The sequence below is a fragment of the Carcharodon carcharias genome, chromosome 16 (genome assembly GCF_017639515.1).
Source record: "Carcharodon carcharias isolate sCarCar2 chromosome 16, sCarCar2.pri, whole genome shotgun sequence".
NCBI classification, from domain to species: domain Eukaryota; kingdom Metazoa; phylum Chordata; class Chondrichthyes; order Lamniformes; family Lamnidae; genus Carcharodon; species Carcharodon carcharias.
In genome coordinates, this window is record NC_054482.1 from 25,632,772 (window position 1) to 25,647,882 (window position 15,111).

The 15,111-nt window shown below is 41.6% G+C and overlaps 2 protein-coding genes across 3 annotated transcripts in view; one reads left to right on the top strand and one right to left on the bottom strand.

The window, feature by feature from the left end:
- Positions 1–752, bottom strand: part of dars2 (aspartyl-tRNA synthetase 2, mitochondrial) — a 59,188-nt gene extending 58,436 nt beyond the window's left edge. For both annotated transcript variants that reach the window (XM_041208547.1, XM_041208546.1), the window contains exon 1: positions 511–752. In XM_041208547.1, the coding sequence (XP_041064481.1) occupies positions 511–649 (139 nt within the window). In that variant the 5' untranslated portion in view covers positions 650–752. The remainder of the gene's footprint in view (positions 1–510) is intronic.
- Positions 753–1,108: 356 nt separating this feature from the next.
- Positions 1,109–13,989, top strand: cenpl (centromere protein L). Its single transcript, XM_041208513.1, has 5 exons — positions 1,109–1,204; positions 2,838–3,006; positions 6,694–6,939; positions 9,592–10,128; positions 12,935–13,989. The coding sequence occupies exons 2-5, from the start codon at positions 2,845–2,847 to the stop codon at positions 13,034–13,036; spliced, it is 1,047 nt and encodes a 348-aa protein (XP_041064447.1). The 5' UTR covers positions 1,109–1,204; positions 2,838–2,844; the 3' UTR covers positions 13,037–13,989.
- Positions 13,990–15,111: the final 1,122 nt, after the last annotated feature.

Below are 15,111 nucleotides of genomic sequence, written 5' to 3' on the forward strand. Positions count from 1 at the left end.
AGCACCCCATCCACCAACTTAAACTTTCACTCCCTCCACCACCAACACACAGTAGCAGCAGTGTGCACCATCTAGAAGATGCACCGCAGGAACTCACCAAAGCTCCTTTGACAGCATCTTCCAAACCCACGACCACAACCATCTAGAAGGACAAGGGCAGCAGGTAGATGGGAAACCACCACCTGCAAGTTCCTCTCCAAGTCGCTCACCTTCCTGACTTGGAAATATATCGCCGTTCCTTCACTGTCGCTGGGTCTAAATCCTGGAACACCTTCCCTAACAGCACTGTGGGTGTACCTACAAGGACTGCAGCGGTTCAAAAAGACAGCTCACCACCACCTTCTCAAGGGCAACTAGAGCTGGCCAATAAATGCTGGCCCAGCCAACGAATCCCATGAGGAATGAATGAAAAGAAAAAAGAAAAAATTTAATTGGCGGCGAAGCGCTCTGGGAGGTGTTGAGATGGGGGGAAACAAGCGATCTACAAATACAAGTCTTCAAGGGCCTCACCTGGTTCTACTCTGACAGGCCGGGTCCGCGGATTGTTCAGCAGAAGTTGGGCCTGCTCGGTGAGACTGGAGCTGCAAACGGCCCTGAATCCTAGCGAGCGCAGGAGGATCCTGCCCAGCCCCAGGCCCGGCCTGGCCATGTCCCGAACACAAATAAAAATAAGCTCGGGGGCCCGGATATTTTAAAGTCGGTCTCAACTGTCTGTGAACTGGGATCCGTTGTTGTCTCTTCCGGCTCCTCCTCTGACCTTTCACCCTATCAACAGACCTAACCAATGGATTCCAATCCCCTCCCAACAGCCCGATCTTTACCACTGGGCCATCGGTTTCCGATTCTTTGGGTCTGTCGACAGGCAGCGCAGTGCAGGACGGGAGACTGTTTTAAACCGGGCGGGAAACAGGCGGCGAAAATCCAGCCGAAAGCTTTTCACTGGGGGGAGAACCCCCCCCCCCCCCGACTAGTTGAGCAGCTCAGGGATCGGGGAGATAACCCCTCGCGGAGCGGCCCCGGGAATCGGCGAAAATCCTTCACACCCCCCCCCTACCCCGCGGAGCGGGAACCGGGGAGAGTCTCCCCCCCCCCCCCCCCCCCCAGTGGAGCGACCCCGGGAACCGGACAAGCCTCTCTCCTCTTCCCCGGAGCCTCTGGATGGCGGGTTTCTGATATTTAATCACCAGAGGGCACCGGGTAACCGGTGAGTCACTGCATCAAGGGCCGGGTTAAGGGGAGGTTCATTCAGCCGAGTGTCACTGGAAGGCAGATCATCTGTGTGAGCGAGAGAGAGTCAATCACCATCTCTACTGATAGAGAAAAACAACTGTGAAGCTGGCTACCGTTTTGAAGCGGATTGTATAGATGCGTTTAAAGCGAAGCTAGGTTAATACATGAGGGCGAAAGGAATAAAAGGATATGCGGCGTGTGCGGAGCATGAACATTGACAAGGGCCTTCCCCAGGGATCAGTTTTAGGATCACTGCTCTTTTTCATATATATTGACTTGGATTTGGGTCTACAGGACATCATTTCAAAGTTTGAGTCTTGGAAATGTGGTAAGCAGTAAGGAGAGCAGTAACAGCTCAAGTACATAGACTGAGCATGCACATAACATGTAATTTAATACAGAGAAGTATGAAGTGATTTATTTTGGTAGGGAGAATATCACTGACCTTGACCTTCTAAATTGCAAGAAATCCATGCTGAGCTTTTATAAAGCACTAGTTAGTTCATTGGAGGACTGTGTTCAATTCTGGACATCTGTCCTAAAATGTGATGCCAAGACTTTAGAGACGGTGCAGAGGAAGCTTACTAAAATGATACCAAGGTAAAGGACTTCAGTTATGTGGAGTTCAGTTATGTGGAACCACTGAAGAAACTAGGATTGTTCTCCTTAGATCAGAGAAGTTTGGATAGACGAAAGATTTTCAGTGCTGTGGGGAAAGATCAGGGGAGTGAGACAAGTTGTACAGCTCTCTTCTAGAGCCTGCAGAGGCAAGGTTGACTGGATGGCCACCTTCTGTACTGTATCATTCTGTGATTAATGATGATGAAAGCAAGTTCAAAGAGATGAGTTAGAAGGACAAATGAAAGGGAGGGGCCAAGACAGCTGAAGGCTTGATTGCCAGTGGTTGAGTAAAGATTGGGAAGATGATCATGAGGCATGGAAGATTCTGGGAGGTGAAAGTTGCTCTGTTGGGGAGGTAACAGATCTAGGGAGGGGTCAAACCGTGGAAGCATTTGAGTACATGGATGAGAATTTTAAATTCCGGCCACTGGTATTCTGGGAGCCAATGTAGGTCATCGAGCACAGGGGTGATGAGCAAGTGGGACTTAGGTACTGTACTAGTGTAATGTGAGTCATTGCATGCAAAGTTAGTGGTCTTCACAATTGTATTTCCATAAGTTGTCATGAAGTTGCCTTCAGGGTCCTGGCCTTTACTGATGCCCTTATCAATTTTATTGCATTGATGCTGGGTGTGATGCACTTTGCTTCTGTGAATGTTTAAGTTTTTATAATGCTCCAGCGAGTAAGAGTTTGGTTCCATTCACCTTGTGACAGTTAACTAAATTCCACTCTCATGTTTTATGATGAGAAGCTGAGTAAATGCTAAGTAAAATCTTCTCTGGAGTTTAGAAGAATGAGAGGTGATTTTGTTAAAATGCACAAGATTTTGAAGGAGCTTGACCGGGTAGACATAGAGATGTTTTTCCCTGACTGGAGAAATTTATTTATTAAGTGACGAGATTTAGTAAGCAGTTCTGGTCTTGGGTTTTTACTGGCTCCAAAATATTAAAATTATCTGTTTCACATTGTTTTTTTTTTTGTTCCAGGTTTAACATGGAGCACTTGACTCCTGCTGCCAAGGCAGGAATGGCACACCTGGGTGTGTGTTTTGCCAGTACAGGTGCCTCTCCAGTGATTCTGAGGACAGTGCAGAGGCACACACCATTTCGCCAGACTTCAGCTAGACGGAAGATTCCTAGAACGGACTTGCCAGTAGTCAGTAAAACTAGCAACCTTGATTTTTCACTATAAGCAGAGCATTTGCAGTTCTATCCTGGGTGGTGTGGGTTTGAGTGTGATGTCTGGCGAGAGAAAAAAACAACCTTTTAATTTTGCGCTTGAGAGTTAAAGAATTATAAAGAAATCAGAGTGTGGAAATAGGCCATTTGGCCCAACCAGCCTATGTTGGTATAGATGTTCTCCACACATTGTAGTCCTAATCCTATGTGTTAGTCCTGTTCCCATATCTATTTATATGTTCTTCCTCCTCCCTCACCCCCCGCCCCCCCAATTGTTCTAACCTCTTAAAAGACATGATCTCTCCTTCGTTCACTAATATCTAGACGTTCTGAAGGCACACAACTCTGTTTGTGTGTATGTTCTGCTTTCTTCTAAATTTGTGTATTTAACATTATATGCATGTCCCCTTATTCTAGATCTCTCAAACAATGGAAAATGTCTTTTTTAATCAACTTTCTCCCATACCTTCATAAATATCAACACCCCTGTAGCAAATCACCTAGCATATGCTGGTCACTTATAACCTCTGTCCTTACTAACCTACATTGGTTCCTAATCATCATTGTGCTTAAATTTCATCATTAACTTGTTCCTCCCCCACTCTGTAACCTTTTCTTGCCCTTCAAATGGTTCAATTTTGAAGAGGCTTCAGGAATAGAGGGTTCACATAGACAGGCCTTTAAAGCTGATGGGGCAAGTTAAGAAGACTCTTTTAAAAAAGAAAGCATACTGGATCCTTGGCTTCATAAATGGAGACACAGTACAAAAGCAAGGGTTTAATGCTGAACCCCTAAAGATCACTAGTTAGGCCTCAGCTGGGGCATTGTGTTCAATCTGGGCACCAAGCATCTTGGACAGTGAAAAGTGGATGCAGTCGAATGATAAAGAAGACGGGATTGCTCTCCTTAGAACAGAGAAGGTTTAATAGAGGTGTTAAAAATTGAAGAGTTTTAATAGAGTAGATAAGGAAAAACTGTTTCTACTGGAGGGAGGGTCAGAAACCAGAAGGTACAGATTTAAGATAATTGACAAAAGAACCAGAGGGGAGATGCGAAGAACTCTTTTTATTTGGTGAATTGTGATTGGAATGCACTGCCTGAATGGATGGTGCAAGCTGATCCAATAGTGACTTTCAAAAGGGAATTGGATAGTTATCATTTGAAAGGGAAATATTTGCTGTGAAAGAGTGGGGGAGTGGTACAGGAACATGTATCGATTTCTGTCTTGAACATGCTCAATGATTGCACTTCCACAGCCCTCTGAGGTAGAGATAGTTCTTTCAAAGAGCTGGCATGATGAATAGCCTTCATCTGTGCTCTAATTCTATGAACGAGCTGATTCCCATTCCAAACTCCCCATTCTTATGACCTTGGCATTAGTTGCATCCCTCTCACTATTGACACCTGTGCTTTCAGCCACCTGAGATACTTGCCATCCATAAACCTCTAGCCTCCAAATCCCATTATGTTCCCTTTAAGATTTCTCTCTGCTTCCCCTCCCCCTGCCTGTGCCACCACCTTCCCCACCTGACCCCAAGTCCACATCTCTCTCTCTCACACACAAAGCCATCTCTGACTATTGCTCATACCTCACAATCTCTCTTTTTGATTTGGTGTCCTTCATTTAATTATACTTCTTAAGCATCCTGTGACTGTTTTTCTATGATAAAGTGCTATATAAATACAATTGTTGGATTTCATCATTCTTAGATCAATATATTGTGAATGTTATGTTGCAATCCTACTAATTTAATCATTTTAGCAACAAAATGACTTTTGGAAGGGGTCTTGTCTCAGTTGGAGAGAATGCAGAAGTCAACAAGCACAAGGTTTTACAGTTTTGTAGGCGATAATCAGGCAGATTTTACAGTAATTGGTGATAATCAAGCTTTTTTAACCCTATTTTTTCAGCTGTGCCTAATTTGCTCTAGTAAATGTGATGTGTATGGCTCCTTTAGAATTATCTTGCTGTTTTATTGATGAAATACTTTTGAAGTTATTTCTGAACTACAGTTGTGCACTGGGGATGAAGGTGTTGCTATTATTTCTCAAGTGACCTTAACTTTTGACCCACCAATACAGTTACTGACTCACTTGGTTCCATTCTTATCTATCCATTCATAACCATTGGAAAGTGTGCCATGGCTTCTCTTCCTGCTCCTGAACTGTTAACTTTGCCCACCAAGGATCTACTCTTCGCTCTCCTATTTCTCATCTATATGCTGCCTCAGCAACATTATCCAGAAATACAATGTCAGGTTCCACATGTAAGCTGACGAAATACAGCTCTACCTCACCAGCAGCTCTCAACCCTTCTACTGTCTGTAAAGTGTCAGACTGCTTGTCCAACATCCAGTATTGATGAGCAGAAATTTCCTTCAACTAAATATTTGTCAGACCAAAAGTATTACCTTAGGACCATGTCATAATTACCAAGCCACTGGTTCTATCCCTCTCCCTGGCAACTGAGGCTGAACCAGATTGTTCGCAGCCTTGGTGTCTTATTTAGGGGGATGCAGTGGCATTGTCACTGGATGATTAACCCAGGGGACCCATGTTCGAAACCCACCACGGCAGATGGTGGAATTTGAATTCAATAAAGATTTGGAATTAAAAGTCTGATAATGAAACCATTGTCGATTGTTGTAAAAACCCATCTGATTCATTTAATGTCCTTTAGGGAAGGAAATATGCCATCCTTACCTGGTCTGGCCTTCATGTGACTCCAGTCCCACAACAATGTTGGTTGACTCTTAAATGCCCTCTGGATGAGAGCAGTTAGGGATGGGCAATAAACGCTGGTCTAGCCAGCAACGCCCACATCCCATGAACAAATATTTTTAAAAATTTGACCCCGAGATGAGCTTCCTACCACACCTGTACATGATCACTAAGTCTACTTATTTCTACCTCCATAACATCACCTGACTCTGCTCCACCTTGGCTCATCTGCTGGAAATCTCATCCAAGTCTTTGTTACGCTATACTTGACTATTTTAACACATTCCTGACCAGCCTCCCTTCTTTTATCTCCCATAAACTGGAGGTCATCCAGAACTCTACTACCATCTACCATGCCCTAACATGCACTAAGTCCCATTCATCATCATTCTTTGTTCACTGGCTCATGGTTAAGGAACTCCTGGTTTTTAAATCCCTCCATGGCCTCACCCCCTTCCTATCTCTACTCTCCTTTAGTCCTGCAATCAACACCCCCCCCCCCTCCATATCTGCACTCCTCCAATTCTACTTCTTCAGCATCCCAGTTTTTAATTGATCCTCCATTGGTGACCACACCTTCAGCTGTCTTGGCTCTAGAATTTCCTCTCTCAGCCTCTCCATCTCATTACCTCTCTTTTATCCTTTAAAATACTCGTCAAAACCTACCTCTTTGACAAAGCTTTTTGTATTCTCCCCAAATATTCTCATAGCTTGTTGTCAAATTTTGTTTGCTAATGTTCCTATAATGTGTCTTGAGATGTTTTACTATATTAAGAATGCTATATAAATGCAGGTTATATTTGTTGACTCAAGTCTTCACATTTACAACTGATGTCACCAAATATTTCAAGAGGTTAACTGTCCAATGATAGACCAACATATTGCACCAGTCAAGGTTCTTGTGTGCATTGAAGGAAAAACTTATCCATTGTGCTTTTTGCAGGAGAATGCAGAGCAGATTGCAGTGTTGCTGCAAAAACAATGGCGTCTGTATCACGTAACTCCTCTGTACAGATTCTCCTACACCATGCTGAAGAAATACTCAAACGAGCTGTCGGTCTTCATTGCTACTGAGAAGAAAAAGGGGGTGGCAATTGAAGTGGGAATCGAGCTTGCAAGTAAGGCTAAATTCTCCATGCTTGCAGGCCTCCGAGCTACAGAGAATGATCCAGAGGCTGTCTTCATACAGGTGATTCTGTGATTCTGAGGTTAGATTGTAAGCCAGTTTAAATAGCAATAGATCTGGAATCTTTTAGGCTCTCTAGAACTTTTACCCAGAAGGATTCCTGAATACAGTAAAATGTATACCTTGTGTAAATATTTTTGTTATATTTCACCTAAAATTTGACTGACTTGGGATGTTCATACTTCTAAAAGAAAGTGTGTGCACTATTTTTCCTAATTCACTGGACTCCTCAAATTTATTCCTACTCATTCACCTTCCATTCTGAAATGGCATGAAAGCTTCAAGGGTACGTTCTAATGACTCAAATTGCATTTCCTGCACCTACTAAAAATTGTGCTGATTTTTTTTTTGTACTGTTTGCCATCTTAAGTTTATATATGACTCAATCTTTGCCATAGTGAAGATTTGAAAACAATTGTAAGTCATAGCCATATTTTTACCGTATATAGCCCAATTATTTGGAAATAGAACTTTTTGTATTGGAATCAAAATTCCTGAATTGTGGGGTTCATGTGAGGGTGTGAAGTTCTATCTGCTTTTTATTTCTTTGCCACTCTCCTTAAGACGATGAATTGCTTCACCAGCAGATCCTACTATTCTCCTTTGGCATTCTGTGTTCCTTTCGAGCGTTATTGGCCACTCTAAATAATAAAGGAGCAGTACAAAAGATACTTTCCCCTTTTTTTTGTTTTTTGGAATCTTGCGTGCAAGCAATCCTGTTCACCTGTCAAGCAAAAGCAATGTCCAAGCGTACTGGTGTGCTGTGTTGCTGGGTGGTGGGCTGCAGGTGCCCATTTATCTTATCCACGTGGGTCCTTTCCCAGTTAAAGCCAGGCTGCTGAGGAAGGATTTGATCCACAGGAAAATAAATTAGAATGTCAACTAGTGCTATTCTTGTGCAACTGATATGAGCTTTGTCAAAAGTACAATAAACTAGGGACAAAAGTTTCCTTTATATACTCTGACCAGTGCATTAGTGGGCAAGAGGGGAAGAAAATAGGGGATATTACAAACATTAGTCAAATGAGAAGTCGACAGCAGGTACTCGTGATTGAATTACTGTATAATTTTTGTAGGGGGGGGGGTTAAAATCAAAATTGATTTGCTTTCTGATTGCATTTATGTCAGTTTTGTCTTGGCATAGACCTTTTTTGCCTCCTGCTGGCCAGCTACAATATGTCATGAATAGGGAACAAACTTCTTGGCTCCTCGGAAACCAATGGGAACTTTGACTACTTTTTAATTATTTGTTCATGGGATGCGGGCGTCACTGGCAAGACCAGCTTTTGTTCCCCACCCCTATTTGCCCTGGAGAGCAGTTAAGAATCAACCATATTGCTGTGGGTCTGGAGTCATGTGTAGGCTAGACCAGGTAAGGATGCCAGATTTCCTTCCCTAAAGGACATTAGTGAACAAGATGGGTTTTTACAACAATCGATGGTAGTCTCACGGTTACCATCACTGAGATTGGTTTTCAGATCCAGATTTTTTTTAATGTTAATTAATTGAATTTAAATTTCACCAGCTGCCACTCAGCTGTAGAGCAATTTCCAGCACCTGCTCAAGCCACAATGCACTTACTCTATAAGAGGGGCAAGTTAGCTTCAACTGCTTGTAGCCACTCATGATTTTGGGCCCCTTGCTGAGGCATGCAGCTGCTCAAAAGTGCACTTAACATTGGTGCAAGCTGCAATCATGTTCATTTCCAGTCAGCATTAAGTTGGCATGCTGTATGAGTTGGAAGCAATGGGCATGGGTTAATTCTGCATCACGATCCCTGCACTCATTCTTGGGGGCTATTGAATTTGGTTCCCAATCAGGAAAGTTAGTGGTTTGTATTCGGTTTGGGAAGGGGGAAATGTCCTGTCAGTTTTAGTAACTTTAAAATGGCAGTGTTGCATGTTACCACATCATATTCTGTGAAGGAGGTGGGATGCTGGCCTGAGTTTTATGGATCATACCTGTGGTTGCTCACATGCAGTGATGAAAATGTTAAATCCTTTTCAAATATTATATGTTACTTTACCTGCTAGAATCTGCCACCCTTGCTAAGCTTTAGAGTCATAGTTATACAGCACAGAAACAGGCCCTTCGGCCCTTTGTGTCTGTGCTGGCTATCAAGCACCTATTATTCCAATCCCATTTTCCAGCACTTGGCCTGTAGCCCTGTATGCTATGGTGTTCCAAGTGCTCAAGTTCAAATACTTCTTAAATGTTGTGAGGAATGTTTGTTTCCCATGTGGGCAAAAAAACTCCTCCTTGCTTCCCCTTTACAAAGTAACACCCTAAATAGATTCTTGGGTGATACCCATAAAATGATTTACTTTTTTCACTACACACCTTTCTCTGCAGCTCATCGGGTAGGCATACATGGTTTGGGACTGTACTATAGTCTTCACTCGAGGAAGGTTGATCCTTGCCTTTGCTGTGTTAGCTGGTCTCTGCTCGGGTGACAGTGGAGTATGACTATTGGCTTCTGCACCCCTGAGGGACAGAAGGCGATTCATTTACATTGGATTCCACTGGCAGCTGGACATGTCTATTTGAACTAACCATTAAAGCTTTTGGAGCCTTGTAAACATTATCTTCAGTAGAAGGGGGGGGATAAATTAGTATTGAGACTTGGGGTAAAAATTACTTTCTGCTTTTTCACAGATAACGGCAAAAACTCCAGTCCATCAGGCAGTTGATGAGAAAGTGGTCTGGTCTGGGTGGATGTGTTGTGTCGACGGAGACTTGGGCTTCCTGGAGTCACTCCCAATGGAGTTTATCTGTCTACCTTTGCTTTTTGCCAATGGCCCTGAAACAGTTACAACCATGGTAGGGGAATGGTTGCAGAAAACATTTGACTGCTACATCAGTGCCTTCCCCATCAGTTCGGAGAACCTGACCTGGATGGCTGCCATGTGGGCCAATTGCTTCTCAGACTCTGTCCATCGTGTGATGGAATTGGAGTGGTCTGTGCCCCCTGTGCAACTGACCATTTCACTGAGTATTCACCCAGAGGACGCTAAAGCACTATGGGACAGCATTCACGGAGATGAGGACGAAATCACCATTGAGGAGGTGGAGCTGTTCATGAGCAGCCTTCATTCACATTTCTACAGGCATTTTGGGGTGCGACTTGCAGCTACACAGCTGATAAAGGTGTCAACAGCTGTAGCCTCTGCTCATTGCGATGGGAAATTAAAGGTGAGAAACTGATGCCCATTTTTGGATTCCAATAGATGGTGATTTCTGCAGTACTAATTCTGCATTAAAAGTGCTGTGCAGAGAATATTCAGCATAGTGTTCTCTATCCTCCTTACCAATGTTATTGAATACATTGAAAGCTGAGATAGACAGATGTTAGTCTCTCATGGAATCAAAGGATATGGGGAGTGGGCAAGCAAAGTGAAGGCCACTGAGCAACTATTATCGCATTGAATGGTGGAGCAGGCTCAAGAGGCTCTGGTCAATTCCTCCTATTTCTCCTTGTGTTCTTATGTCCCCAAACTCCCCCTGCCCTCCCACTACCCCTGCATCTACAATTTCAGGAAGAAGAATTCAGTATCATCCTGATTTGTTTCTGTTAATTTTCCTCCCATGGTAAATCTGTCATTTTGAACCTAAATTCACTAGAGTCAATGGCGCAGGCTCTTCCAAGATTAGCGGCATGGGTTTCTCTGAAAATCAACTTTCAAAAACTCAAGCAAACTAGATGGTTGAGTACTACTGTTTCCTCGCATGGAATACTCTACGGAGACAGGATCAGATATAGCTATGTATTTGTCATAAATGAAGGTGGGGAAATCCGATAATTGAAAAATCCTTACCAACAAACTGATTTTTTTTAAAGAATATTGATTTGAGGAGGTGGTTAGCGGAGAGAAACATTGTACTTGGGTCTTTTCCCCTTCAGATTAAATAGAAGTCTGCTGATATATGCAACTGCTTTGTGCATTCAGGGAACAGTCTGTAGCTGAATTTGCATGTAAACAAATGAGGTTTGTATATTTCCCTTTCCACTGTTACTGTATTTAAATTTGAAGAAACTACTGCAAACAATGTCATACTACATTATCTGAAATTGTCCAGTTTAAGGCCACCGTAACTTCAGAAGGTCCAGTAACCCCTCAATGCTTTGCAAATTGTTATTGGCTGTTAAGAAAAAAGAGTAAATTAAGTTATTTTGTTTTGTTCCCTCTTTGAGGGAAACACCTCATCTTAGCTCAATCCTTTTGCCCTTTCTCCCCCACCCCTAATATGGTGCCAGGTGTTGATGCACTAACTCATCAGCATCCAATAATACTACATGTTCTGAGCGTGGAGAATGTCCAGGAGTAATCCAGTTATTGACTATTGAAACAGAAGTGAAAACTTAGCAGTACAGATTTGCCATCACTGTGCATCTATGCTGATTGTTGCAGAAACTCAAAACCTAGTAGTGTGTGAATTACGTGTTCACTTTGGTTGCCTTTAGCTTCAGTCACTTTTTATGCGCAAGTAACACAGGGTTTTTTTTGTTGCATTAACTAGTCCACTTCAGAATGGGAGATAACTCATTTCAATTAGTTCAGATTTTTTTCTGTTGAAGATGCTATGAAATAGCACAATTTGTATTTTGGGTACACCACGGTCAGCAACAATACTTTTCTAGTCCACCAGGTCTTTATCACTTAGTTGAAAAAAATGCCTCTGAATTTTAATTGTTTTTCCTGGCATTTTGTTCCTTCTACATAGAGATTTTCAATTTTTTCTGTGGGACATTTACACAATGTTTATGTAATTTTACATTTATCAAAACTTCTGAAGAAATATAAGACTTTGGATTAGGCCATTTGACCCTCTGAGCCTACTCTGTTGTTCGATAAGATCATGGCTGATCTGGTTATGGTCTCAACTCCACTTTCCTGCCTTCTCTGAACCAAGTATGCTGATCATCTCCTTTTCATAACTTTATCCTGTATTTGTATACTGTCCAGTCATTCCTTTGTGGCCCAAAGAGAATCCTCGCTTGTTTAAAGCTTCCCTCGCCTCTGCATTGCAGCTGGAGTGACTGTCTGGACAGCTACTGCCAGTATGGCTGTCCTTAGTCAAACATAAAACTGGTTGTGTGCTATTCTTGAATATCTACAACTGCATCTTTGTACTGTTGTTAGAGTGAATATGTTCCCCACTCCCTCCATTTTTACTGTTTTGTAGAATGACCATTATATTGGAACATGCTATCAATATAAGAAAGTAGTTACCATCCGCCTATATTTTTATTATTCATTCATGCGATGTGAGCATGGCTCGCAAGGCCAGCATTTATTGCCCATCCCTAAATGCCCTTAAGCAGGTGTTGGTACGCCACCTACAACTGAGTGGTTGTCAGAGGGCAGTTAAGAGTCAATCATACTGCCTGTGTCTGGAGTCATATGTAGGCCAGCCCAGGAAAGAACAGCAGATTTCCTCCCCTGACGGATGTTAGTGAACCAGATGGACTTTTATGACAATCTGGTAGTTTCATGAACATTGTTAATGAAACTAGCATTTTATTTCAGATTTATTATTCAATCAAATTTAAATTCCTCCAGCTGCCATGGTGGGATTTGAACTCCTTTCTGCGGAGCATGGTCTGAGCTTCTGGAATACTAGTCCAACAACACTGTTACTATTTCCCCTAATGGTGTCATGACTTTGTTCTCATTGCTTCTGTGAAGTATGAGTGTGTGATGCTTTACGTAGTCATCCCTTGCCAATCCAGTTATTTTGATGAGTGAACTTGTTTCATAGCAAATAGGATTTTTGCTTTCATTTGTCTTTTGTTTGCTGCTATAAAGGAACTAGTTGCAAAGTAGAAGTATGTCACTAAGATTGGGTAAGCAGTGATGTGGGAAGAATGAAATGGAAGAGAGACACTTAGTTCTGAACTTGATTCAAAATGTAAACCTGAAGAGTGCACTGCTACTTGTCTAAATTGAGATTTATTCATGTTTACTGTGGTGTTAGTTATTCTTTGTCTTTCTGACAGCTGTTCAACAGCAAGCATATCGACCATGTGCTGCCATTCCTAACAGAGCTGGCTTTTCATCAGATACAGTACCAACCACGTCTCTGCAACAGTATGGATTAAAATTCACTGGATCACAAACTTTTGAGTTTTCCTTGGAGCCCAAAGATAAGGGGTGACATTATTCCTGCTCTGAAAACAACCAGTTATTAGGCTGAATCACGGATTTTTGGATGTACAGGAGGGGAAAAATGGATTTGAGAGCTGCCAGAAACATTAAACTTTTCTGCTGACTTGACTGCTTCCTATGCCACCAAATGAAATTTTATCTGTGCTGCTATAACCAGATTCTGTCAGCCTCTGACTGTTTTGAGATGTGAACTGAATGGACCATATCCTATTTTTTTAATAGTATTGCACAAACTCTTCAACTTCCTGCTTTCATACCTCTGTCGAGGCTTGCAATAATAGTTTGTGCTCAATGAATTTTACTCTTCGGAATATTATCCCATTTTTTGTACCACCTTGTAAGCATCAAAAGGTAAAATTACTAATTTGTTTTAAAAACAAATTACTTAATCTAACCCACTGGGAATTTGTGTTCGTACAAATGGTCATCCTCATGTTGTTGAGCAAAACAACCTAGAGAAATCTATTATCTTATCTGAAGATGTTAGTGACCTTTAATAAAGTATTAGAACCTAAATTAAGCAGTGAATTTACGGTATAGAAGTGAGTAAAGAACTTGGTGTCCTTGCATATGATGTGTAAATTATCTCAGTACATGAAAAATAAAGTTTGTAAACAGTACAAAAGTTGGCCATTTGGTTGATAATGAAGATAGTTGTAGACTGCAGGAAGGTATCAATGGACTAGTTAAGTGGGCAGAACAGTGGTAGAATTCCTTTGTTGATTCCTTTGTCTTCAAGTCACTCACTGGTCTCCCACCTGCTACTTCAGGACGATTTTCACATGATGCAGATCACAGCAGAGAAGTTGGCCATTTGGTTTTTTGTGCCAATGCCAGCCTGTGCTCATGAGACATTTTATAACAAAACCAAACTTTAAAGATAATAAAAACAGAAAATGCTGGAAAATCTCAACCGGTCTGGCAGCAGCTGTGGAGAGAGAAACAGAGTTGATGTTTCTTCAGAGCTCTAAAGAAGTCATACAGATTTGAAACATTAACATTGTTTCTCCACAGATGCTGCCAGACCTGCTGAGTTTTTCCAGCATTTTCAGATTTCCAGCATCTGCAGTATCTTGCTTTCATTTTCGCTTTAAACTTTAAAGATGTTTCATTTAGGAAAGAATTATTTTACATTGTGTGCAATTAATTTACCTTCAAAGAAGCATCTGGCAGTACAAGACAACAATCACCTAGCTTAACATCGTAAACAAAACTTCCACCTTTAAGTTGGGGAAAGTGCATGTGAGTTAATCGTTTCTCATCCTCTTAAAGTTTAAAAAAGCACCTGAAAGGATCGCTCTTGTAGGTAAAACAAGGAAAGTGGCAAAAGTAACTAACTTAATATTTTTTCTTATTTATACCTTACTGATGTTTTTAAAAAACTTAACACCATGTGTTTAGAACTATGCACCCTGGTTTTACCTCTAAATTTGGGTTTTAAAAAAAGATAAAATCAGCTGTGAACAAGTGTGCTTTTTGGATTACTTTCTTCAGCAAAACAATTCTTGCAGGTTAAAAGTAAAAATTTAAATTGTGAACTAGATGTCTTCAAGCAACATACTACACCAAGTTGGCGAGCATATATCAACTGCATTTCCAGCATGATTTTTTATGATGATGCTGCCCAATGTAATAAGCAGTGGAGTGCTATACCAAAACTGCAATATGGTCAGATTAAGGAGCAGAGTGAACAAATAGAAATGGAGCAGTGCCACGATTGGCTGCTGTAGTAATTCATGCGTACTTTGTACATAGATTGAAACAAGGGAGTGTAGAAAACACTTGTCAAAAAACATTGTTAATTAAATCCTTTGTAAAAGAAATAATGTACAAAGTTACGTGGTGCAACAATTTATTAAAGGGCTGCATTTGAGAGGCATTCCTCAAGAATTTCAGTTGTGAATTCATAACATCCGGCCTACTGATTGCTGAAAATGAATTGTAATAGAAGCAAGCAGAACTGAAGATTAATTATATTTTAAAAATTTATTTACCTAAATTCGGTGCC

What these genes read in the sequence shown, in the direction of transcription:
- cenpl (XM_041208513.1), top strand. Translation starts at nt 2,845, where the DNA reads ATGGAGCACTTGACTCCTGCTGCCAAGGCAGGAATGGCACACCTGGGT. An exon ending in CTAGAACGGACTTGCCAGTA is followed by an intron (nt 3,007 to 6,693) that starts GTCAGTAAAACT and finishes TGCTTTTTGCAG; the next exon opens with GAGAATGCAGAGCAGATTGC. An exon ending in ATTGCGATGGGAAATTAAAG is followed by an intron (nt 10,129 to 12,934) that starts GTGAGAAACTGA and finishes TCTTTCTGACAG; the next exon opens with CTGTTCAACAGCAAGCATAT.